This window comes from Oxyura jamaicensis, chromosome 11, assembly GCF_011077185.1.
Source record: "Oxyura jamaicensis isolate SHBP4307 breed ruddy duck chromosome 11, BPBGC_Ojam_1.0, whole genome shotgun sequence".
Lineage (NCBI taxonomy): Eukaryota > Metazoa > Chordata > Aves > Anseriformes > Anatidae > Oxyura > Oxyura jamaicensis.
The window spans coordinates 7,596,254-7,611,534 of NC_048903.1; the positions used below are offsets into that span (position 1 = coordinate 7,596,254).

General features: G+C 39.9%; 1 protein-coding gene across 1 annotated transcript in view; it reads left to right on the top strand.

The window, feature by feature from the left end:
• DNAJA2 (DnaJ heat shock protein family (Hsp40) member A2) overlaps positions 1-10,910 on the top strand; it is an 11,240-nt gene extending 330 nt beyond the window's left edge. The window contains exons 2-9 of the mRNA XM_035336852.1: positions 2,662-2,721; positions 3,666-3,889; positions 5,232-5,312; positions 5,609-5,742; positions 7,363-7,559; positions 9,170-9,314; positions 9,495-9,622; positions 10,139-10,910. Of these exons, the coding sequence (XP_035192743.1) occupies positions 2,662-2,721; positions 3,666-3,889; positions 5,232-5,312; positions 5,609-5,742; positions 7,363-7,559; positions 9,170-9,314; positions 9,495-9,622; positions 10,139-10,327 (1,158 nt within the window). The 3' untranslated portion in view covers positions 10,328-10,910. The remainder of the gene's footprint in view (positions 1-2,661; positions 2,722-3,665; positions 3,890-5,231; positions 5,313-5,608; positions 5,743-7,362; positions 7,560-9,169; positions 9,315-9,494; positions 9,623-10,138) is intronic.
• Positions 10,911-15,281: the final 4,371 nt, after the last annotated feature.

The following is a 15,281-nucleotide window of genomic DNA, read 5'->3' on the forward strand; positions in this document are numbered from 1 at the left end:
GGGGGGGGGGGAGCGGGACCCGCAGGCGGCGGGGCCCGGCCCGGCCGCGGGGCTGGGGCCTAGCGGGGGGGGGGGCGGGGAGGGCCCGGGGAAGCGGCCCGAGGCCGGGGCCCGGGGCCGGGTAGGCCGCGGGTAGGCCCCGGGGGAGGGCGGCGGGGGGAGGAGGAGGAGGAGGAGGAGGGAGCGGGGCCCGGCCGGGCTCCCCGAGGCCCCGTCAGCTCCCGGCGGCCCGGCCCGGCCCCGCCAGGTCCTCGCGGCGCCGGGGGAGCCCCCGCTCGTCTCGCCCCCGCGGCGCCGCCTGCCCGCCCGCCTGCCTCCTGGGCGGCGCTCGCAGCCGGCGAGAGGCTCCTCGGGGGCGGAACGGGCGTGCGGCAGCAGGTGGGGGCCGCTGCCATTGTCTGCCCCACGTGTAGGCCTCGGTGGGGTCTCGCTGTGCTCACGGATCCCGTGGTTTTCAGGCAGCTGGCGGCAAGGTGAGGTAAAGAAAGCGAGGAGAGAGCTCGGAGCTGGTTCGTCGTTTACCGCATCCATTCCGCTCAGTGCTGCGTAGACCCTTTCTTTTTTTTTCTTTTTTTTTTTTTCCCCAAAAGAAATTAAGCACCATTTACACGTGAGGGAGGATAACTAAGTAGGCAGTTTGCTAGCAGTGACCTGCTTCCGCTGCTGGGTGGTGCGGAATTAACAACTCCCCCGTCATGCGTGTGCTAGCCCAGTTTGTGCAGGGTTAGGCAGTTGCAGTGTTGAAATAGCGTTAGAGGTGGAAGGCACGCGGCAAGAAACTCCTGAACACAAGTAGATTTTTTTTCCGTGCTAAGTTCTCTTAAGGGTGTCTTGTCGCCGGTAAGCACAAAGAACTCGCAGCAGTCCTCCACGCAATACTGTGTGTGGCTCAGTGTTTATTGCTATGTTATGCTTGTCTTGGCATGTAAAGCTTTGGGCTGCCCACAGCAGCGAGATGTTCATCCATCTCTTATTGTCACAAAGAGATCGTGTGGGTGCTTTATTAATCTAATACTTTAACCTAGATATGAAAATATATAAAAGGTAAAACTAATAAAATATATAACAGCTTGATCAAAAGGGTCTGCCAGAACACAGATGACTTAAACTAATTTCTATTGAAGTGTTATTGAAGTGTATGGTGTTCATATAAGCCTTGATTCTGGATCTGTTTCTGATTGATTAAATAGTGGTAGCTTGCTTTTGGGCCACAAGGAGTCTGTAAGATTGCTCTAAACCAGTATGCTGCCATAAACATAGGCATTAGCTGTCTTCATGTTTTTCAAAATCACCACACAAAAGTCATCTTTAGCTGAATAGATAACATTACGTAGGTTTTCAGTTTAGGTGTTGTTTTTTCTTGATCATACTGCTTAAAATAGGGGGGAAATCCATTTTTATTATAGAATATTCAAGTTTGTGAAAGATTATGCTTTGTTACTGATAATTTGTACTATAAGACCTATGAATTTGTTCTTTACTTTTACTGTGTTTTAGAACGTTTGGCTTGTAACGTTCACTTTTTGTTTTTTTCATTATTTTCTTATCAAACTTTATTTTTTGGTTGTATGCGTAAGTACAGAATATTTCAAGGTAATCAGTAAACAGGTAATTGCAGATACAAAAAAGGAATTTGATTTTTCCCAGTACAAAATGAAAAGTTGGGATCTCTAAAGCTTTGTGTGTAGGGCTCTGTTAGAGCTGTAGTTCTGTGGAGTTTGTTTAGATGCTCAGTTCTACAGGAATAGAGCTATTAAAAAAAAACACCGTTAAGAATTGGAGCGTTTCAATTATTTGCAGTTGCATCACTGTAGCAGATCTTGTTAATATGTATAATACAAAAAGAAAACACATTTGTTTTATTAACAATCAGGGGACAGATACTGGGGAATGTTGTGGTGGAGTGGGGAAAGATTTGCAGTCCTTACTGTCAAAAGCTCAAATTGTAGAAGTCCTGTTATTTGCTTTTACCTCTAAAGGAAAAAACAAAACAGAAGTACTGCTGTAGAAAGTCATGGTCCTGAGAATCAAAGCATTGGTCAAAAAAAGCATACTGAAAAATCTTTCCTGGAAATTTGGCTGTGCTTACTCCTCCTATTATTTTGGAATGATGAAATTAAATAAAAGCAGTGATCTGTACATTCTGCACTTGTAACTCATACTCTTATTTCAATGTGAGCTGAAACTTTCCATTACTGATAGGTAAGGAAGAATAAATTGTTGTGGGGATTGACTGACAGACTGTCAGTCAATCCCCAGATGAGAAGCTGAGGCAGCCATTTTGTTGCCTTGCTGTGGGTGAGGTGAGAGATGAATGGGTTGAAACTTAGGTTGTGGACTTTGAGGGGGATCTGCAGAGTACGTCATTCTAATGAAGCACATCTTCCAGTGTGGTTCTTCATGCAAGTTAATGAAGATAAGCAGGAAAACTAGTTCTAGCTGTTATGTACTGTAGTTGTGTTTAAATCTAAGACTGAGTAGTTAATTTACGTGTATAGTAAAGTCAGAATTTTTAATGTACGATTCAATGTATGAGTCACTTCAAAACACTCATTTTTTTACTTTATTAGGGTTTTCTTTCTTACTGAAGACACTACTTGAATTTCTCAGAAAAGATAGGTTACTCAAGACTGAAACTAATTTTGTACCTCTTTCAACTAGGCATACAGGAAGCTGGCTAAGGAATACCATCCTGATAAGAATCCAAATGCAGGTGACAAAGTAAGGCTTCTTTTTAAACTATTGAAATTTGCTGTTACAGTAGCATCTAAGGGATGAACAAAAGTTTTGGGGGCTGGATATTGCAGGTTATTCATAAAATAAAAGAAACGTGAGAGGGAAGCATGTCTTGTCTACTTCTTCCCAATCTCACTGTATACCTCATGACAAAATGCACCAGTTAAGTGAGTCAGATTGGTTGAGAAGGTAATGCTGAAGGGAGAACTGCTGCTTTTCATCTGCCAAGATGATGTCAGCTGTCATTGGCATCCTCATAGGTGCTTCAAAAAGATGGACAGCCCGCTTTCCAGTTCTTTCCAACAAGTATGCTAATATGTGGAAAAATGTATGTGTGGAGAGACTTAAAACTGCAACATAAAACCCATCATATATGTGGGAAGGTTGTATTAGATACATTGTACTCATTGCAGCTAAAAAACATTAATTCAGTTTACTCAGTTGATTCTAACAGAACTGAAGTTCTAATGGTTGTTCAGAACTCAGCAGGGATGACTATGAGAAGATTTTGTTTTGTAGATAAACATGTTCATATGTATTTTAATAAGTTGCTCAAGTGTGAGCCTATTTTAAGTGCCTAACAAATCTTGCGGTCTTTGCCAATAGTGTATAACTGCATTTTTGCCTGGTGGCTACTTCAGTATTGTGTACCTGTTTTTTTCCTGTTTGTACAAATACTGTCTTATGCTAGGAATAATAAAGAGCACGTCAGTGGCTATTTGCAATAAAATGTCGTTTGTTTATGGTAAAGCAAGAGGTAATACAACCATGTCCAAATTTGCCTTCCTCTCCCTTAATATAAAGGGGGTGGAAAATTGTTCTGTTGTGCGCCACCTTTATCAGGTGTTTGTGCTGGGCAAGAAAGTAGTAAAATGCTCCTTTGAAGTAACAAATTACCATGCACTGATTTATCTCTGTCCCTCTTCTAGTTCAAAGAAATAAGCTTTGCCTATGAAGTATTGTCAAATCCAGAGAAACGTGAGTTATATGATAGATATGGAGAACAGGGCCTTCGAGAAGGTAGCGGTGGAAGCAGTGGAATGGACGATATTTTCTCCCACATCTTTGGTGGTGGATTGTTCAATTTCATGGGTGGTCAGAGTAGAAGTCGTAATGGTAGAAGAAGAGGAGAAGATATGATGCACCCACTCAAGTAAGTATCTTGATGCTGCAATTTATATTCACTTTCAAGCTTTCCTGATTGGTACTCTAGTTTATGTTCTTTATGCTCCTCAGGTAAGATTCTGCAGTCTGTACCTACTTTTCAGACCCGCATGTCACATGTAGTCCAGAAAGCCAAACTCGAGTTATCTTGAGTTACTTTTAATGTTGGGTTGATCTTGTATCTGATACTTCGATTTGCCTGGTTATTAGCCTGTAAATACTTGACACTTTTTTCATGGTATTGCTCTTCAATTATGTTTGGAAGTTGTAATCTGAAATTGCATTAAACAGACAAACATTGCTTAATTGCTGGATTCTTGGAGAGGCTCTAAGTCTCTTGAAAGACTTGCATTCATAGCTTACCAGCTGGAAGTGCAAACTACATAACTAATGGAAGAGTCTTTAAAAAAAAGGCTTGAATAGCATATCTAACTGTTTTATACATCTTTGCTTGCAGTCATGACTGGTTTTTTACTTGCTGAGTGGCTCCTTTCTAACTCCTATGAGTAAAGCTGCATCTTTTCTGTGTTTGGCAAACCATGCTTAAAGTCTGTTTACTTTTATATGTTGCTTAGGTTAGTAGCTAATACTGTGCATTATACTACTAATGAGCTTTGGTTTTGTTATTTGTAAACACTGATGCCAGGCAACCTTTTTATAGCTCAAAATACATTGGAATTTCTGTCCACTAACTTGAATCCTTTTAGGAGAAGCACTGTTCATAAATGTCTATCCATATATGAAGGTTATTGGAGTTCACTAGTGTATTTAAGAGTTGGGGAGGTTGGAAAGTGTGAACAAACTTAAAGAATTAAATAGCCTTTGGGGACATGTCCATTCCCTCCCCCCCCCCCCCCCAAGCCGCCTGAGTATGTTATGCTTTCCAGTGAAAAGCTCAATACAGTAGTAAATATTCTGTGTATATTCTTGTGTGTGTGTGCTACACATACCATCAGGACAGTCTAGAGAGACGTTCTTTCACTTGCTTGGTAGAACTTGGAAAAAAAATCAGATGTGACTGTAATAAAACAAAATACTATGTCGGCTTGTTTCCTATTGAGAAAACAAACTAATCTGGTTTTGATTCTGCTGATGATATCGCAGCTTTTCTCTTTAATTTGGGATTATATCTCTGTTTTCTTGTGTGCTGAACTGTTTTTAATGATTCCTTGTGAAAGCTAGTGATGTTTTCAAGAGTCTCATTTTAACGGCATATTTAGTATTTTTATGAAGAACTGTTTTTCTGTAACTTGTCCTGGGTGAGTATTTTAATTTTGTGGGGAAAGTAAGTTGTTAAATGATAACCCAGGAGAAAATGTTTTATTTTGCAGAGTTTCTTTAGAAGATCTCTATAATGGAAAGACCACTAAACTACAACTTAGCAAGAATGTCCTTTGTAGTGCATGTAATGGGTAAGTTTGGTTATACTTTCAGGTTCTCTGGTTGCTTTGTTGACATAGAATATAATGAAGTGTATTTTGTGTCAGATTTCTACCAATATTTAACTTACTGGAGTCTGCTTTCACGTTAGAAAACTGTTGAACTTGAATTTTATTGTTGATGGAACTAGCATTATTCAAGAGATTTGGGGGGGGTGGGGAGGGGGTGACTAATTGTCAGTGTAATTAGGCATATTAACCTACTGCTGTAGATACTGTCGTGTTTCCAAAAAGCTTGCTTTTCGTGCGACTGGTGTTTTCTATTCTAGTCAGGGAGGGAAGGCCGGAGCTGTTCAAAAATGTAATGCTTGCCGGGGTAGAGGTGTACGTATCATGATCAGACAGCTGGCTCCTGGAATGGTTCAGCAGATGCAGTCTGTATGCTCTGACTGCAACGGAGAAGGTAAGCCAAGTATTCTGGATTCCTAAATACATTTTCTTGGATGTAAGTATTTATCTTGACTGTTAGGAAGAACTGCTTGATAATTTCTATTGTATAACAAATTTTGTCTCATCCAGGAGAATTTTGCCTGTCTAGCCAGTTGGGTCTCAGTCTGGTCTCAATATGGACAAGTCATCCGACTTGTGACACGAATGTTACTTCCTACTAGTAGTCTTCCATTGAAGACCAAGATTTTGGTTTTTTAGAAGTGTTTCTGATGAAAGGATTTTTTTTTTGATTTCTCCTATTATCCAAGGGCAGATATAGGTTAAAAAACAGAAACCTACATTTTTAGAAGTTAAATTCAAGTTTATAAAATAGGATTTTGTTTAATCTGTTGTGTTTGGGAGAACAAGTTCAGCACATGCTCTGTACTTCATGTGCTTTCTATTTGGATCATCTGCAATTTTCACAGTAGTAATGCTACCTTGTAGATTTTACTCTGAACAATACCTGCAAATTACAAAGCTGTGTTTTGTAGCAAGTAAAAATATTCCGCAAATGATGTTTTTAAACATGGTTTTCACAATTCAAATGCGTAGTTTCAGCTGCATCATAATGTTGTGCTTTGTTTCACAGAAAGGTGTGGTTTAAGCTGGAAAACTTTGTCTTAAGCCAAGTGCATCCACTTGTAGCTCTTAAAGTAGTACAGTAAATAAGCACTGAAAATTGTAGAGTGTATGACCAAATAGTGTTGTTTTTTTTTTGTACAAAGATGATAGCTTACTTGGAAAAATAAAGACCAAGTAGGAGAGAAGTTAAGGCGTGTTGGATAATTATCATTAAGCTTGCTGGAAAAGGTAAATGCCTTGGTAGAGGTGACAGTGTGAAAAACTGTTCACTTCTGGAGTAGTATAAAAGTGAAATTCCATATATGCCAGAAGCCATTCTGGAGGAGAATCTATGTATTTCCCTTATATGCAGTTGATTTGGCCAGCTGTCTTTGCCCCCTTTTTGTGTGTAAGACTTCAGTTTTACTAGCTGCATTTATGTAATACTTCAGTGTTGTGGTAATATGCTGCAATATGTGGCTCTCCCAGTAATCTTTTTTTCACTGTTAATAGAAGTGGAACTAAGCTTCCTGAATTCAGTAAAGTAGTCTGAAATTTGTGTTCTAATTCTAAGGGAGGGCAGGTGCTTCTGTTCAGTTTTAGCTTCATCGTTTCTTTTATAGTGGGCATCCTCCAGCATAACAAAGAATGGAATGCAGAGTTTTTTATTTTAAAGAGAAGTTGAGTGGTAAGGCTACTGGAATTGAACTTGGACCTAAAGAAAGGTAGAAATCATAGACAAAAGTCTTTTGCCTTTCTTCTCCAGAGCACATTCACTTTTCAAAATCCTTGATAAGACAGCTTGGAAGCATATGTGTATCTTTGTATGCCCTTTTTTGTTTTTCCGTCCCCTTCTCTCAGCCAGGATAAGTTGAGCCTGCTTTTCTTCTTGTGAGGAACGCTTACAGCGACATGGAAATAACCAGTTCTCTTGCATGCATTCTTCAGCTTACTTTAAAATTAGTGTGTTTTTCTTCAGAGTTGCATGCAACTATGTGGAAATGTCTGAACTCCAAATTTGTATCTTTAGGTGAAGTAATTAATGAAAAAGACCGCTGTAAAAAATGTGAAGGGAAGAAGGTGATCAAAGAGGTAAAAATACTTGAAGTTCATGTAGACAAAGGCATGAAACATGGGCAACGAATTACATTCAGTGGAGAAGCAGATCAGGCTCCAGGTGTGGAACCAGGTGATATTGTCCTCTTACTCCAAGAAAAGGAGAATGAGGTAATACTTTACAGTTCATATATTAAATGCCTTTTGTTCTAGTCTTTTAATATTTAAGTGATATGGATGGCTGTTCGTTTCAAAGTAAATCATGTTGTTGCACCTCTGGGAGAGATGGGGAATAGCTTTTAATAGATCTATAGCAAGTAATGTGGCTTTATTTGTGAGCCAGAAAAAACTTCTGCAAGTCTTAGCCAGAGGACATGCAGATTCTGGTGCTTCGTCATGCTAATAAATTGCAGCTTTCTCAGAATGACTTTGCTAGACTTAGGCACAGTGAAGAGCCATTCAGGATTTCAAACTGAATCTTCTTTGCTTGTGACATTAACAGTGTTAAGTGTTGCTTTTATTAATCTTTTGAGACACGGCAGGGAACTCCTATTAGACAGCACAGATGGTGCTTTCTGTCTTCTACTGGATCTGGAAACACAATGCTGATATTAACAGACCATTTAACAAAATACTAAGAAATGAGAGTAGTTTATGTTAGGTTGTTAAAGCTTTACATTATATTCTGGAGTATATATGTTGTGCTTTTGAGTTAAATGTTGCATATGAATCTTTTTCTATGTTAAACCTTCTCCTAGGGCAAATTTGGGGTGACTTTTTTAAAATGCTTTTATTTCAAAAGCAAGCTATTACTATGTTGGAATATGGGTGCATTTTACTCTGGGGGAAGAAACTGTTGAATGGAATGGTGGTATAAAAATCAAAACATTCTGTCTGAAAGAATAGCGTTGGGTACAAAGTTCTTGTCATCTATAAGGATATCTTGGTTATCTGAAGGTTAGGTACTACGTAAACTTTACCCTGTGTTGAAGCCTACTGCTTTGTCAAAATCAGTTTTGTAAAGCTCCTTACGCTTCTGCTCCTGTGATATTGGATGAAACATGGAATCTCGCTTGTTTTTTCTTTTTTTTTCCAAAAAGGGAGAAACAATCTGTAAGCATACAAAACAGATGTGCATGACAGCATCAAATTCCAGATGGCAGATGACACTTCTTAGTCTTCTAATGAACTACATCTGGCTTTACAGCATTAACCATTCTGAAAAATACCATACCTTGTGTCCTACTGAGTAAAACTAGACTGATACTCAGTCAAGCTTTTAATGTTCTTAAAATCTCTCTTGAAGTGGGAAGGTGATGAAAGCAATGTTTTTGGAGGTCTGCCAGTAGAGAAAGTTTAACATACTCTGATTAAGAATCCGAAGTGGTATGGTTTAAAGATCTCTTAAAGACAGCTCCGGATTAAAACCTGCACTATAGGTAGTTAGGAGAAGCAGGTATGTGCAACTTGCTTAAATGCTAAGAAACAAAAATGTGGCGTTGTGACCTGATGTAGGGGGAGTAGTGACAAACAGCCACAAGCTTTGTTTGTAGGTTGGTTGCGTGGAAGACCTTGGTATAAGGAAGCACTACTGCTGTACGATCTGCCTTGTCTAATTTGCGCCTTCCATCATATTATACTGTAGTTGGCATTTTCATAAGGTAAAAACTTTCCAAGTGTGTTAAGTTAGCTGATGTTAATAATAATGCATTCTAAATAACAGGTCTTGTGAAGGTACACTTTTAGTACTAGAAAAGATCCCTCATATTTCTGTTTTTCAGGTGTTCCAGCGGGATGGAAATGACTTGCATATGACGCACAAGATAGGACTTGTTGAAGCACTGTGTGGATTTCAGTTCACATTTAAGCACCTTGATGGGCGCCAAATTGTGGTTAAATATCCTCCTGGAAAAGTAATTGAACCAGGTAAGCCTGACCAGATAAGAACTCCTTTTACCATGCTTTTGTGGTTCTTAAACACTTCAAACACTTGATTATGTTCTTGTTCTCTTGTTACCTGAACTCAGGCTAGAGAAATGAAGAGAATTTGATAGGGTGAGACTCATTCTGAAGTAGCACTCTACCAATCACTTCTTTGTATTACAGGTTGTGTTCGTGTAGTCAGAGGTGAAGGAATGCCACAGTATCGCAATCCTTTTGAGAAGGGGGATCTTTACATTAAATTTGACGTTCAGTTTCCTGAAAATAACTGGATTAGCCCAGAAAAGCTTTCAGTAAGTAGTCTTTCAAGCATAAACTTGGTGGTGGTCTTATTGAACAGCTTATGCAAAGTGCTTGTGTTGTAGCCCCTGTACTTGTTTTCCAGTGCTTAAATTTGGATAGAAGTACAATTAAATTGTTCCATTAATATTGTTTGTAGGCAACACGTAACTTTCAAATACCCATTCAAGTGTAAGTTTCTGGAACCCATTTTTAAAAGCTAAGTGGATATTGGGCAGATGAGAGCAGGAGGAATTATCTTTCTGCTACCGTGTGATAAGTTTTCAGAGTGCGACTGTATTTACTGATTGCACTCTGGTTGACAACATGTGGAGCTGTGGCGCGTTTTTTTTAAGAGATGTCTTCCAGTTGATACAAATACTCTTAAATGACTGTGCACTTGGAAGGCTGACACCAGCTTAGTCTTGTAAACCAAACCTGCTCTGAGGAGTTTTGAAGTTGTGGGGAACTATTCATTTTATTTGGAAGCTGCAGGTGCAGTACTGAATGCACTTCTTTTTTTGGGGCAGGAACTTGAAGATCTTCTGCCAGCTAGACCAGAATTTCCCAATGTAATTGGTGATGCAGAAGAGGTAGATCTTCAGGAATTTGATACCACTCGTGGTTCAGGTGGTGGCCAGAGACGTGAAGCTTATAACGATAGTTCTGATGAAGAAAGCAGCCATCATGGACCTGGGGTACAGTGTGCCCATCAGTAAACATTTGTCTAAAAAGTTGCACAAGGATTTTCTTTCAAATTTTGCCTGACTTGTTTTCAACAATCCAACTGGATTGTATAAGTAATCCAGATGAACCAATGGACATCTATTGCTGTATGTGTAACTTTTAAATTGGTCTATAGTATCTACAGAGTGTAATTTAAACTAACCACAAAGCTTACATCTTCATTTTGACTGTGTAGCAGAATAAAGCACTTGAAAGGAAGACGAGACTCCTTTTCACATGGGTTTTAAGTTTGTCCTCGTATCTGTGCTTGATTTTTACCAGTTTTGTGTAGATCTTAGGTTTCATATTTTAAATTCGAATTCTACATTGTAAAGTTTGTGTACAATTTGTCCTGAGGCTTGGTATTTGGCTGCACCTGCATAAGCTGCTACGAGTAGAATAAAGAATTTCATAGCCTGTATCTATCATCTAGATGCATGGTAAATGGGCTTTGCACATAATGGGTTTAGAGCTGACTGGGAACAATGGAAGACTAAATTAGAAGTGGTTGTAAGTTTTTTCTACCATCTTGTGAACGGTTTCTGAACTAAATAAAAGCAGTTGGTGTATAATATATTTCTTTTGCCTTGTAACTTTTACTTTTATAGTGGTTTTAACAGTTCTGTGTACCAACTGACTTGAGGTGGACATCTTACAAACAGGGAGGCTGAAGCTGCTTTAAGACCAGGTTGTAGTTAAATAGGAATTGTGTGCTGTGTAGACGTCTTCTCTTGAAATGAGGTTATGACTAAATGAGCATGGGGGAGGCCACAGCCATGTCCCCTTTGTATGAAAAAAAAAGGGTTTCTGAGTGCAATCAAAAAATGTCAAAACCTCTTTAAGATGATTAAACCCCACAATAACAGTATCTTATAAAAATGAACATGATGCCTGGCAACTCATGGTTATGTTAACGTAGTTTGTAAAGAGATTGAGATTAGCATTTTACTTGACAAAGTGTTTTGACCTCAAAGCATACTAAATGTAGCTGCGTTTGTTACTTGTTCAGCAGCTTCACTTTTTTTGTTGTTTGAACTGTTAAGGTCTTGAGTGTCCCAGCTGCAGTCCTGTTCTGTTTTGTATACTTTTAATTTTAAAAGTCCAAAAAAAATCTTAAGTAATTATCAAGTACAGCTATGTTATTTCCTTACAGTATTCAGGAACAGTGTGCGAGTTGCTGTTAGCCACTTTTATAGTGTAGTTCCTTTCCCTCTTGAGGAAGTTGAAAGATACCCCTCATTTTCTTAAGGTTTTAAGGGTAACTTAAATGTCAACAGTTACCCAAACAACTATTAATCAGTGAGATTAGAGGGGCTCCAAGATTTTCCATGCACTTTGGTAGGCAGTGGCGTGTTGCCAAACATCCTTGTCATAAATTCTAAAACTGAAGCAAGAATAGAATACTGTTTGACCTGTATTTCGGTATTGATTTGTACTGTGGCAGTCTCATCTACAGAATCTTTGCTTATTTTTACTTACCAAAACTTCAAGTTGATTTTACATGAAGCCGTGGTTTCATGGTGATTCTTCTCCTGGATTGTTTTGCCAAGAAGTCAATCAATTTAAGTTGTAGTGTTTAATAATTAACACACTTGTCTTGTGCTCTTACGTAGTAGTCTTCATTTTTTTTCCCTTGGTAAGCAGTGTATGTATGCTAAATTTGTATCTTCTGATCTTCAAATTGTTGATTTGTTTTGGGAGGGGTTGGGGGTAGAGGAGGGGCTTCATGGTAACTTTAGTGGCAGCATACTGAACTGAAGGGTGAGGGAATGTAGGGTTTTATCACTGTAGTATAAGTTAGTAAAGTTTTGTTTGTTCGTAGTCAAGTTTGGTTTGTGTTCATTTAGGCTTCTGACAGCAGCATCTTTATGTGGTGGCTTTTTCAGAATTGCCTTTATTCTATGCATCCTTTTCTCTACTAAGAGGGTGCCCCTTTACTAAATTGTAGTGCAGTAAAAACTCTATATAAATTTAACATCTATACTGCCTCAGTTCCAACATTAAAGCTGCAAGTAATATACTACTACAGTAACTAATGCTTTTTAGTTTATGGCTAAACTTCATCGCTTTACTACAGCTATTAATACTTCAACTAGGTCAATGTGATTGCCCCATGAAAAATAAACATTGGTGTTGTCCAATGAACAGCTTCAGCTACAGCACTTAGTTCAGAGGCTGTACTGTAGAGGAATGAGTATTCCCTGTGCTGGCAGAAGCTAGAACTGTAGTGAAACCACTCTTAAGATTCTTTTCATGTCTTCATATTGGTATCAAAAAGCTGAGAGAATGAAAAATGAGCTCTAGTCTAGCTTCAGGACAAGCGTTGCATATACAGTGACTAAAATTGACCTAAAGTTGACTTTTATGGAAAGTCACATTTTTCCTCTTGAATGTGCTTAATTTGCCAAAGTGTTTGCAGGTGAATATTTATTGATAAGCTGCTGCCACTGGTGTGATTCTTGTCACCAAAAAAAAAAAATAATATAGCTTCATTCTGCTGAAGATCTGTTTGCAAAGAAATTTAAAAGTACTCAGCGGAACAAGAATTACTGCTGTTTTGGGGGGAAAAAGTATGTCAGACTTAATATTACAGAAGCCTTAAAAATTTCTGCATATTAAGTAGGTAAGAACAGACTGATAGAAGCTTCCTAGCTTGGTCATACAAGAGTGACTTCAGTTGATTGAAAAGCTCTGCTTTGTTAGTGTATCTTGTGAATTTGCCTAGTTAGAGGGCCTGGAAATGCTTCCCCAGCTCTTGAAGTTAGCTTTGTGACTAAAAGGCTATTAAATTTAAAAACTCAGATACTTTAACAGAGCAGGCTGGATTAAACAATAAGCTATTTTGGTATTATCACTACCTCCATACCTAAACTCCAGCAAGGTCCACAACAAGGGTGTGTTGACCTGTTTTTCAGCCACTATACTGGCTCCAGCAGTTGTGAAATACTGCAATTACAAGTTCAGGTTCCAGTACTTGCTTTGTAATTTCATATACGTTAGCGTAGTACAGGAGTGAATAGTTGAATTATTCATGTTGAAATATCCATTTGTCTTCAATAATCAGAAACTGATACCATGGTGATGTGATGCTCATCAATTTTAGTTAAAATTGATCTTAATTAAGATTAAACTATTAATTACTCACAACTAAGTTTTCATTATAGCATGTCTTCACTTTAAGTCATTAGATTTCTCCCTGTGTAATTTGAATGAAGGGCTTATTCATCTGTTTTCTGGCGACCAAGTGAGAGCGGGCGTATTTTTTTAATAATCCAGGTTTAAACATGTATTTTAACTTAATGTTCTTTACTGTTGTCTTCCATGTCCTATAAAGCTTTCTTTTTTTCCTTAGTTGAAATATCTTATCATGGTTTCAGTAAGTGTGGGGTGGTTTTACTCTGGGGGTGGCCGAGCTCCACAACAACCGCTCTCTCACTCAAAGAGGAGTGGGGAGAAAATTTGAAAACTGCTCAAGGGGTGAGGTAAGGACAGGGACATCGTGCAATAATTACCGTGATGGGCAAAACAGAATCAGCATAGGGAGACAGTAAGATTTATTACCTATTACTAACAAGCTTGAGAAGCGAGAAACTAAGAAAACCAAAAGCACCTTTCCCACCCCCCTCTGTCCTCTTCTACCTCCTCCCCTTGAGCAGTGCAGGGGCACAAGGGAATGGGGGTTATGGTCAGTCTGTAGCGCTTCTTTGCTGCTCTCGTCCCCTGTGCCATGGGGTCCCTCCTATAGGATGCAGTCCTTGCTGAACTGATCCGGTGTGGGCTTCCCACAGGCAGCAGCTCTTCAAGAACTGCTCCAGATATGGGTCCATACCACGGGGTCCATCCCTCAGGAGCAAACTGCTCCAACCTGGGTCCCCCACGGGCAGCAGCTCCTGCCAGGTCACCTGCTCCTGCGTGGGCTCCTCTCCACGGGCTGCAGGTCCGGCCCGGAATCTGCTCTGGCAGGGCTCTTCCACGGGCCGCAGTCTCCGTCGGTGCAGGTCCACCTGCTCCACCGTGGTCTCCTCCACGGGCTGCAGCGTGGAACCCTGCTCCACCGTGGTACTCCATGGGCTGCAGGGGGACATCCTGCTTCACCATGGGCCTCACCACAGGCCGCAGGGGACTTCTGCTCCGGCACCTGGAGCACCTCTCCCCCTCCTTCTTCGCTGACCTTGGTGCCTGCAAGGCTGTTCCTCACTCCTCTCACTCTCCCAGCTGCTGTGTGGCACCGAGTTCTTTTTTCCTGTCTTAAATCTGCTCTCACAGAGGCACAAACAACATCACTTATTGGCTCAGCTCTGGTCAGCAGTGGGGCCCTTACCTAACATGGGGCAGCTTCTAGATCCTTCTCACAGAAGCCAGCCCCTGGCCCCCTGCTCCATGTAAACCCACTACAACACAGTCAAGTACAGGGTAGAAGTTTGTTTTCCAACAACTAAAACAACTGTTAGAAGCTAGTCTTTATTTAAGTTTTAAAAGTGTGTTTCTTCCATACTGTCTTTTATCACAGTGAAAACACTAACTGAAGTCGCTACTGGCAGAGTAAAAGCCAAGAGCATCCTCAAGTTCTAGAAATATTTAAGCTGTAACTGGGGCTGGCCTGGTGAAGAGATGTCAAAAATCTTTTCAGTTACTCAGAAAAATACATCATTGGAAAAGTGCTTCAGAGGAAAGCTGAGTTACCATGATCTTACATAGATCATAGCACAAGACTTGAGAATTGTTTGTGTCAAATTTGCAAATATCACCACCAAACTGAAATTCCATGGTTTTATTCAAGTTTTTATTACAAGTTTTATTCAAGCACTTCAAAACATGCACTTCAGCTTAAGTCCTGAGTTGAACTCAAGGCAATTGTCAGTGGGAAGACCCCATGAACAGTAAACTAATAAAAACAATAGTAACTATGTTGGTTGTGACATGCATGGAAGAATGACCTTAAATAGC